Source organism: Piliocolobus tephrosceles, chromosome 16 (genome assembly GCF_002776525.5).
Source record: "Piliocolobus tephrosceles isolate RC106 chromosome 16, ASM277652v3, whole genome shotgun sequence".
Lineage (NCBI taxonomy): Eukaryota > Metazoa > Chordata > Mammalia > Primates > Cercopithecidae > Piliocolobus > Piliocolobus tephrosceles.
The window spans coordinates 54,083,671-54,094,066 of NC_045449.1; the positions used below are offsets into that span (position 1 = coordinate 54,083,671).

A 10,396-nucleotide genomic window follows, 5' to 3' on the forward strand; every position below is an offset into this window, starting at 1 on the left:
GGAGGTTGCAGTGAGCTGAGATCATGCCACTGCACTCCAGCCTGGGCAACAGAGTGAGACTCCATCTCAAAATAAAAAAAAATAAAAATAAAATACACTCTGATGATGGCTGTTTCCCCCAAGGATGCCTCATGCTCTCTCCTTTTCTTTCAGTGTCATCTACCATTATCATGCCCTCATTCTCCTCCAGTGCTCTGGCAGAGCAGGTGGGGCCCATGCCCACAGTGCCCTCTCCAAGTTCTGTCCTCCATGTGCTCAAGTTATCCCCTAAACTTGTCACATGTGGTCATCCCGGAATTTGCTTAACTGCTTCCTGGGTTGGTGCCTTTATTTCCTGGCTCCCTTCTCTTCTTGCTTAATTTCCCCTCCCTTTGCTGCAGCACATACTCAGTTAAGAATCCCTTTCTAGGCCGGGCGCGGTGGCTCAAGCCTGTAATCCCAGCACTTTGGGAGGCCGAGGCGGGCGGATCACGAGGTCAGGAGATCGAGACCATCCTGGCTAACCCGGTGAAACCCCGTCTCTACTAAAAAATACAAAAAGTAGCCAGGCGTGGTGGCGGGCGCCTGTAGTCCCAGCTACTCGGGAGGCTGGGGCAGGAGAATGGCGTAAACCCGGGAGGTGGAGCTTGCAGTGAGCTGAGATCCGGCCACTGCACTCCAGTCTGGGCGACTGAGCAAGACTCAGTCTCAAAAAAAAAAAAAAAAAAGGAATCCCTTTCTAACATTAAAAAAAGAAAAAGAGAATAGTTCTTGGACCTCCTCATGATAGAAGTTACATCTTTAGGCCAGGCATGGTGGCTCACATGTGTAATCCCAGCACTTTGGGAGGCCAAGGCAGGTGGATCACTTGAACTTAGGAGTTCAAGACCTGCCTGAGCAACATGGTAAAACCCTGTCTCTACAAAAAGTACAAAAATTAGCCAGGTGTGGTTGCATGTACCTGCAATCCCAGCTACTCAGGAAGCTGAGGGAGGAGAATCTCTTGAACCCAGGAGGCGGAGGTTGCAATGAGCTCTGATCATGCCACTGCACTCCAGCCTGGGCGACAGAGTGAGACCCTGTCTCAAAAAAAAAGAAAAAAAAAAAAGTTGTATCTGTAATATCCATTAACTGAAAATAAAAATAAAAATAAGGACCAAAAATTACCACGCAGACACACCTGCTTTTAAGTGAATTTGTGTGTTATTTACCACAGTCACATCTATGAACTTGTGAAAAACTGTTACTGGTTTAGGCTTAAGGGTTTGCCTGCTCTAGCTTCAATCTTAAATGGTGGGTGCGGCGGCTCACACTTTGGGAGGCCAACGTAGGCAGATCGCTTAGTCCAGGAGTTGGAGACCTGCCTGAGCAACATGGCGAAACCCCATCTCTATAAAAAATTTAAAAATTAGCCGTGCGTGGTCATGCACGCCTGTAGTCCCAGATATTGGAGGGTGGTGAGGGGTGGCACTGAGGCGGGAGGATCACTTGCGGCCAGGAGGTCAAGGCTGCAGTGAGCCGAGGCTAAGTCACTGACGGCACTCCAGCCTGGGTGGCACAGCAAAACTCTGTCAAAAAAACAAAACAAAAGTAACCAAACAAAAACCAAAGTTGAATGCAGCGGCTCACATCTGTAATCCCAACAACTCGGAAGGCTCAGGCAGGAGGATAGCTTGAGGCCAGGAGTTCAAGACCAGCCTGGGCAACATAGTGAGACTCTTGCCTCTGAAAAGATTAAATATTAATAAAAACGAACCCTAGTAGCTTCAGTCTTTGATTCTCCATCCCTCATTTCATCCCTTTGTCTTCTGGTAATAGAATTTCCTTCTTGTTTTTCTTTTGGGATGAGCACCTTCGCTCCCTGGGATTCTGCTGGGATTGAGTTACTGCCTTCCAGGCTCAAGCGATCCTCCCACCTCAGCCTCCCAAGTCTCTAAGACCACAGGCACATGCCATATGCCAGGCTAATGTTTTGTATTTTCTGTAGAGCCGGGGTTTTACCATGTTTCCCAGGAATTTTTCCTTTAATGTTATCCTGCTACTTACTAATTCACTTTATCACCCTGTGAGCTCGTAAGAGCAGAGAGAGAGCAACAGGAGCTAAGAAACTCTAAGCTGTGAAAAAATATTAAATATGAAATCATGATAGCTATTACCTTAATTTGTTTTAGGCAAATTGCAAAGTAGTTTTTTGGGAACCACTGTCCCACTGCAGTGATTCCATATGGGGATTCCTAATTCCCAGTTTGTTTTTAAAATAATTTGTAAACACCTAATACAAATACATGATATGAAATTCAAGAGGTACAAAAGGGCATACAGCCCTGCACCCTCCCAGTTTCCCTCCCCGAAGGCAATCACCATTACCAGTTTCTTGTGTGTGCTTCCAGAGGTCATCTAACAGAACTTCAGTGATGAAAATGGTCGCCTGTGCTGCCCAGTTTGGTAGCCATTAGCCACACGGGGCAGTTGAACACTTAATATGTGGCCAGTGTGTCTTAGCAGCTGACTTTAAAAAAAAAAATTTCTTTGTTTTTGAAGACACAGGGTCTTGCTCTGTTTACCAGACTGGTCTGCAGCCATGTGTGAACATGGCCTCAAATTCCTGTTTCTTTATTTTTTGAGACAGGGCCTCACTCTGTTGTCCAGGCTGGAGTGCAGTGGTGCAGCCATAGCTCACTGCAACCCTGACCTCCTGGGCTCAAGAAATCCTCCCACCTCAGCCTCCTAAGTTGCTGGGACTACAGATGTACGCCACCATGTTTGGCTAATTTTTACAGTTTTACATTTTTTGGCCGGGTGCAATGTCTCATGCCTGTAATCTCAGCACTTTGGGAGGCTGAGGCGGGCAGATCACCTGAGGTCAGGAGTTTGAGAACAGCCTAGCCAACATGGCGAAACCCTGTCTCTACCAAAAATACAAAAATTAGCTGGCTATGGTGGTGCGCACCTGTAGACCCAGCTACTTGGAGGCTGAGGCATGAGAATCACTTGAACCCAGGAGGCAGAGGTTGTAATAAGCTGAGACTGAGCCACTGCACTCCAGCCTGGGTGACAGAGTGCGATCCATCTCAAAAATAATAATAATAATAATAATAAATAAAGTTTTTCGTAGAAAAGGGGTTTCACTATGTTGCCCAGGCTGGTCTCGAACTATTGGCCTCAAGCTATCCTCCCACTTGGCCTCCAAAAGTGCTGGGATTACAGGCATGAGCCACCAGGCCCAACCTAAATTTCTGTGTTAATAGCCATATGTGGGTAGTGGCTACTATATCAGACCTCACAGTTCTGTGCAGATAGCGCACAGCACACAGTGCATACTATACACGCCCTACTACATCTTGCTTTGCTCCCTTAACAGCGCCTATGTATCTTGGAGATTGATTGTCCCAGTCTGCCTCATTTTTAAAAACTGCTGCATAATATTCTCTTGTAATCCACAAAGGCAATCGAAGACCCAGCCTGGAGAGCCATGGGTCATCACTTTTTACAACAAGCTCTAAAATCTTCCACATATACCATAACCAAGGCACATCAAAACAATCCTAGGTTCCTCATGCCTCTACTTTTGTCAGCCTGGGCCTGACATAGTTGGATATTGAGTCGTCACTTTTACGGGCTGGCAGAAATAATTTACCATGAATGACTGCCCTAAAATATGCTCTCCACCCACGTGGCCCGTGCCAGGCATTCAGTAGTGCTGGTGGCATTCTTTAAGATTGCTCATATCTCTAAGTGGTTCTCCTTTATAGAGCAAAGTCTCCTGGGAAAGGTGGCCATTAAGCAGAACATCTGGGGCTGAGCTTGCTTTTGCCCTGATGAGAGGGGCCAAAGGACTTAGTAGAGCAGCAGGGGCTCTGATGGTGAACCTCATTGTTTTTAAAATTATTCTTAAGAGGCCAGGTGGCCAGGCGCTGTGGCTCACGCCTGTAATCCCAGCACTTTGGGAGGCTGAGGCGGGCGGATCACAAGGTCAGGAGATTGAGACTATCCTGGCTAACACAGTGAAACCCCATCTCTACTAAAAATACAAAAAACTAGCCGGGCGTGGTGGCGGGTGCCTGTAGTCCCAGCTACTTGGGAGGCTGAGCCAGGAGAATGGTGTGAACCCGGGAGGCGGAGCTTGCAGTAAGCTGAGATCTGGACACTGCACTCCAGCCTGGGCAACAGAGCGAGACTCCGTCTCAAAAAAAAAAAAAAAAAAAAAAAAGAGGCCAGGTGCATTGGTTCACACCTGTGGTCCCAGGACTTTAAGGAGCAGAGACAGGAGGATCGTTTGAGTCCAGGAGTTCAAGATTAGACTGAGCAACACGGGGTGACATTATCTCTACAAAAAATTTGAAAGAAAATTAATTGGGTATGATGGCATGAGCCTGTGGTCCCCACTACTCAGGAGGCTGAGGTGGGAAGATCACCTGAGCCCAGGAGGTTGAAACTTGCAGTGAGCTGGGTTCACACCACCGCACTCGAGCCTGGACGACAGAATGAGACTGTCTCAAAAAAAAAAAAAAAAAAAAAAAATTGTCCTTACGTCCATATGGACCCCTGACTAGGTTTGTGCCCTACACAGCCTTCCTCTGAGGGCAATTCAGGTGGTGAGACCCCAGCTTTAAATGGCCTCTAGAGAAATTTCACTAACCTGCCTTGGTGTTTGACCCTGTATAACCCCTTTCTTCTGGAGGTCCCTTTGGGTGGCAGTAGATATGGGATTTGGTGTCTGACAGATCTGGGGACAGATCCCAGCTCCAAATGGCAGAGTCTCTTTACAGATTACAAGCCAAATACTTCGCACTATTTGCTGATCTTCAGGAAGTCAGTCTATATTTCATAACAAGTCACATGGGGATAACGCAGGAATGGCCTAAAATGCTCTCAGTACTATTCCTGAGTCATCCCTCAGGGCGGGGCTTGGTGTTAGGCATAGGGGGAACAGAGTGTGGTGTTAGGCATGGGGGGAAGGGAGTGTGGTGTTAGGCATGGGGGGAAGGGAGTGGGGTTGTGTGCAGAGGAAGACGTAGTTCTTGCCTTGCAGGGTCCCTGACCTGATGGCGACCCATGGTGGAGTCTTCATAGTGACAGACACCACTGTAAAAGCAGACCTAGGCTGTGCAACCCCCAGAGCAAGTCTCCCCACTCACCGGGATAGATAGACTATTAGCCCCAATTCCTCAGCCCTACCTGCACCCACCGCTTGCCATGGTTTCGTTGTGGGTGGAGGGTACTTTCCCGCCCCCTGACTTCGGGCTTGCCCACGTGGCTTCCCGTGGCCATGGAATGAAGCAGAAACGAAAGCCTGCCAGTTCCGAGCCCACGTCTGAAGACGCCTTAGGCGGTTCCGCGGGCCCCGTGCGCTTCCACCTTCACCCAGAAGCTCTTCTCTGGTGCAGCCGCTGCTTCTTCAGCCTCGGCCCAGAAGGAACGGAGCCCCCTGGCCGATCCGAAGGCCTTCAGGGAGCCGCAGAGCGCAGCGGCCAGCCCAGCGTTGAAGCCCAAGCCTGCGAAAACCTTGTTCCAGCCGCCTTTTGGGATGGTTGATTAGCACGCGTTGCTGTGGCGGTAGCTCACCAACCCAATGCGTGCACCGCTCCTTTATTAGGCTATAGGGCCAGTGGCTCCCACAGGGACCTGATACAACAGTGCGTTAAATAAGGAGCTTATTCAGCTCTTATGTCGTAAGTCGGTGGAGAAGTCCAGGGCTAGTGTTGGGGCTCCGGCGGGGGCTGTGGCCCCCATCCGCGTGGAACCTCCCCACGGTTCGCAGGTCTGGGTCTTCGGAGTCTTCAGCCCTGCGAGCCCGAACAGTTCACAGGGCGGCGCCAGATCCTCTTTCGAATGCCACTCTCTGAAGCCTCGGCTCCAACCGGTTCCACTTCTGCTTCAGGCTCAGGATTTTCACTCTTCTGGAATGGGGGTGGCCCTCCCCCAGTCTTCAGAGTCGTAACAGTATCTCCCTCCCTCCAGGACCTCAGAGCCAGAGCTGGGCGAGAGGCCCTGACCTCCGGGATAGGGGTAGCAGCGTTCCTGTGAGGGTGGGGTCCTGCCTCCCATCCCCAGGCGCCCGGCCTCTCCCACCCTCAGCGCCCTGCTTACCTCCAGCTGAAGACGCCAGGGCACCTCTGCTTCCTCCTTGCCCTCTCTGCAGTACCGCACGCAGAGTGAACATAAAAGGGTTTAATACAGGATTTGCCAGGCGCAGGGACTCCTGCCTGTAATCTCAGTACTTTGGGAGACCAAGGCAGGAGGATCACTTGAGGCCAGGAGTTCAAAACTAGCCTGAGCAACAAAGTGAGGCCCGTCTCTAAAAATAATAATAATAATAATGATAGCCGGGCACGGTGGCTCAAGCCTGTAATCCCAGCACTTTGGGAGGCCGAGACGGGCGGATCACGAGGTCAGGAGATCGAGACCATCCTGGCTAACACGGTGAAACCCCATCTCTACTAAAAATACAAAAACTAGCTGGGCGAGGTGGCGGGCGCCTGTAGTCTCAGCTACTCGGGAGGCTGAGGCAGGAGAATGGCGTAAACCCGGGAGGCGAAGCTTGCAGTGAGCTGAGATCCCGCCACTGTCCGGGCGACAGAGCAAGACTCCGCCTCAAAAAAAAAAAATAATAATAAATAAATAAATAAATAAATAAATAAATAATAATAATAATAATAGAGGTCCCTTTTTCTGGGAGATTGATGTAGGGGAGTGGGCGTGTGAGTTAGAAGGGAGGCATCGAGGATCAGTCATTTAAAGCAGCATCCAAGGATGCTCAAGGCTAGAGATCCACAGGTGTATTTTCAGAAACTGAATTTCCTGGCGGGGCTCAGTGACTTGTGCCTGTAATCTCAGCACTTTGGGAGGCCAAGGTGAGCGGATCACTTGATGTCAGGAGTTCAAGACTATCCTGGTCAACATGGTGAAGTCTGTTTTTAGAAAAATCCCAGCTATTCAGGAGGCTGAGACAGGAGAATCACTTGAACCCAGAAGACAGAGGTTGCAGTCAACCGAGATCATGCTACTGCATTCCAGCCTGGGTGACAGAGTGAGACTGTCTCAAAAAAAAAAAAAAAAAAAAGCTGGGCGCGGCAGCTCGCACCTGTAATCCCAGCCCTTTGGGAGGCCGGGGCGGGTGGATCACCTGAGGTTAGGAGTTCGAGACCAGCCTGACCAACATGGTGAAAACCCTTCTCTACTAAAAATACAAAAATTAGCCTGGCATGGTGGTGCATGCCTGTAACTCCAGCTACTAGGGAGGCCGAGGCAGGAGACTTGCTTGAACCCAGGAGGTGGAGGTTGCAGTGAGTCAAGATCGTGCCATTGCATTCCAGACTGAGTAACAAAAGCAAAACTCCATCTGAAAGGAAAAAAAAAAAAAGGCAAGGCGCGGTGGCTCCCAGGTTCAAGCAATTCTTATGCCTCAGTCTCCCCAGCAGCTGAGACTACAGGTGTGCTCCATCACGCCTGGCTAATTTTTGTATTTTTTAGTAGAGATGAGTTTTTGCCATGTTAACCAGGTTGGTCTCAAACTGTCAGCCTCAAGTGATCCACCCACTACAGCCTCCCAAAGTACTGGAATTACAGGTGTGAGCCACCGCGCTCACCTGACAATTAGACATCTTTGAAAGAAAGACTCTATAGCAGTTGATGATAACGCAGAAGTTCTTAGTTTTAGTTTATTGAAGTGACCCTTCTCCTGACTATGTAACCACTTATCTTCCTCTTCCCATTCATCTAAAATGGGGTGATATAATATGTGATTTTACCAATATAATCCTAATATATGCTTTTTGTGGAAAATTCAGAAAACATCGAAGCTAAATATGAAAATTTGCCGGGCAAGGTGGCAGCACTTTGGGTGGCCAAGGCAGGCAGATCACTTGAGACCAGGAGTTTCAGACAAGCCTGGCCAGCATGGCGAAACCCTGTCTCTACTAAAAATACAAAACTTAGCCTGGCAGGGTGGTGCAAACCTGTAGTCCAAGCTACTTGGGAGGCTGAGGCAGGAGAATCACTTGAACCCAAGAGGTGGAGGTTGCAGTGAGCTGAGATTGTGCCATTGCACTCCTAAAGCCTGGGTGACAGAATGAGACTCTATCTCAAAAAAAAAGTTGAAAATGAAAATCTCATATGATGCCATCATCTAGTGGCAGCCACTGTTGACATTGGATATATTTCTTTTATTTCTTTTCTATTTGCATATTTTATCTTGCTAAAACTCAATATCTTACCTGTTTTAACAATAGATGTTCATTATAGAAAAAAGTAGAAAATACAAATATGCCAAAGAAGACGTAGAAATCCCCATGGTCCCATTACCTACAAATAACCTCTAGTTACATTTTGATGTGTTTCCTTGAAGATGTTTAAATTGGACACACGCGGTGGCTCACTCCTGTAATCCCAGCACTTTGGGAGGCCGAGGCAGTTGGATCACCTGAGGTCAGGAGTTCAAGACCAGCCTGACCAATATGGTGAAACCCTATCTCTACTAAAAATACAAAAATTAGCTGGGCATGGTGGTGGGCGCCTGTAATCCCAGGTACTTGGAAGAAGCTGAGGCAGGAGAATCGCTTTAACTCAAGAGGTAGAGGTTGCAGTGAGCCGAGATTGTGCCATTACACTCCAGCCTGGGCGACAGAGTGAGACTGTCTCAACAACAACAAAAAATAATAATAATAATTAACACCAATTCTACCCAAACTCTTTCAGAAAATAGACAAGTACATTGCTTAATCATTTTAAGAAGTTAGTATTCAGGCCGGGCGCAATGGCTCACGCCTGTAATCCGAGCACTTTGGGAGGCCGAGGTAGGCGGATCACGAGGTCAGGAGATCGAGACCATCCTGGCTAACACGGTGAAACCCCGTCTCTACTAAAAATGCAAAAAATTAGCCGGGCGTGGCGGCAGGCGCCAGTAGTCCCAGCTACTTGGGAGGCTGAGGCAGGAGAATGGCGGGAACCCGGGAGGCGGAGGTTGCAGTGAGCCGAGATCGCGCCACTGCACTCCAGACTGGGTGACTGAGCAAGACTCTGTCTCAAAAAAAAAAAAAAAAAAAAAGAAGAAGTTAGTATTCACTCTGACACCAAAACCAAAGGAAGCACACACAAAAAAGGAGAAAACTGCCAACCAATACCCACTGTAAGTAAAGATGCAAAATCCTTAACAAAATATTAGCAAATAGAATTAATCAATATATGAGAATTATACAACATGACAAAGTGGGGTTTACTACAAGGATACATAGCTGATTTTGTATTTGAAAATTAATCAATGTAGTCTACTGTACTAAAAGGCTACAAGAAAAAAAAATGTCAATTAATTTCAGAAAAAAGTATTTGACAAAAATTTAACACCAACTCATAATAAAATTCAGATAAAATAGGTATATGGGGGCCAGACGTGGTGACTCACACCTGTAATCCTAGCAGTTTAGTGTAATTTCTAATATTTTAGATTCTTAGGTAGGAGAAGTAGAATAAGAGTACTCCTCCAGAACATTTATTTCAGATCTTTTTATAAATTTAATGTTTTTGTATGCTGCTTCTCATATTATTAATTTCAAAGCCCTTGGCAATAAGGAGGTTAGCCTTGTCTATAATGTAAGGAAATTTAACTTTAAAAATTTCCCTTTAGATATGCTAGCGTCCTAATCTTGTTTCATTACATATTTTATTAATTCAAGGCCTTAAAGATTATAGCTTTATTCTGTTACACAGGTTTTTAAGTATGCCTGTACACCATAATGATGTTATTTATTTATTTATTATTTATTTATTTGAGATGGAGTTTCGCTCTTGGCTGGAGTGCAATGGCACGATCTCAGCTCACTGCAACCTGTGCCTCTCGGGTCCAAGCGATTCTCCTGCCTCAGCCTCCTGAGTCGCTGGGACTACCGGCGCATGGCGCCACGCCCGGCTAATTTTTTGTATTTTTAGTAGAGATGGGGTTTCACCGTGTTAGCCAGGATGGTCTCTATCTCCTGATCTCGTGATTCGCCCGCCTCTGCCTCCCAAAATGGTGGTATTACAGGCGTGAGCCACCATGCCCAGCGGAGAAATTTTTTTAAATGCAGAAAGTTATCTAGCCACTTTGTATTTACCACTAGATGTCTCACTAACTTCAGAAAACCTGACAGCTTTTGACCAGATGAGAGTAACTTGGCTCTCAAGTTAAATTTTTGTAGAATAATATACTCAGGTTAAGTTGAAACCTATTTTTAAAATTAAGATATTGAACTTTTATTTTTGTTTATTGTGTTATTTAACAGAAAGGAAACATAAAAGGCTGTGACTCTCCTACTTAATTAAGGATCTGGAAACCACATTTTGTATGGAAAAAGTTGTTTTTCTTTTCTTTTTTTATTTCAGTAGATTTTGAGGGAACACATGGCATTTGATTACATGAATAAGTACTTTAGTGGTGATTTCT

General features: G+C 46.9%; 1 protein-coding gene across 1 annotated transcript; it reads left to right on the top strand.

Annotated features, from left to right (window-relative positions):
- Positions 1-5,063: 5,063 nt before the first annotated feature.
- LOC111525835 (uncharacterized protein FAM215A) lies at positions 5,064-5,836 on the top strand. Its single transcript, XM_023191482.2, has one exon. It carries the CDS (start codon positions 5,176-5,178, stop codon positions 5,512-5,514), a length of 339 nt encoding a protein of 112 aa, XP_023047250.1. The 5' UTR covers positions 5,064-5,175; the 3' UTR covers positions 5,515-5,836.
- The last annotated feature ends 4,560 nt before the right edge of the window (positions 5,837-10,396 follow it).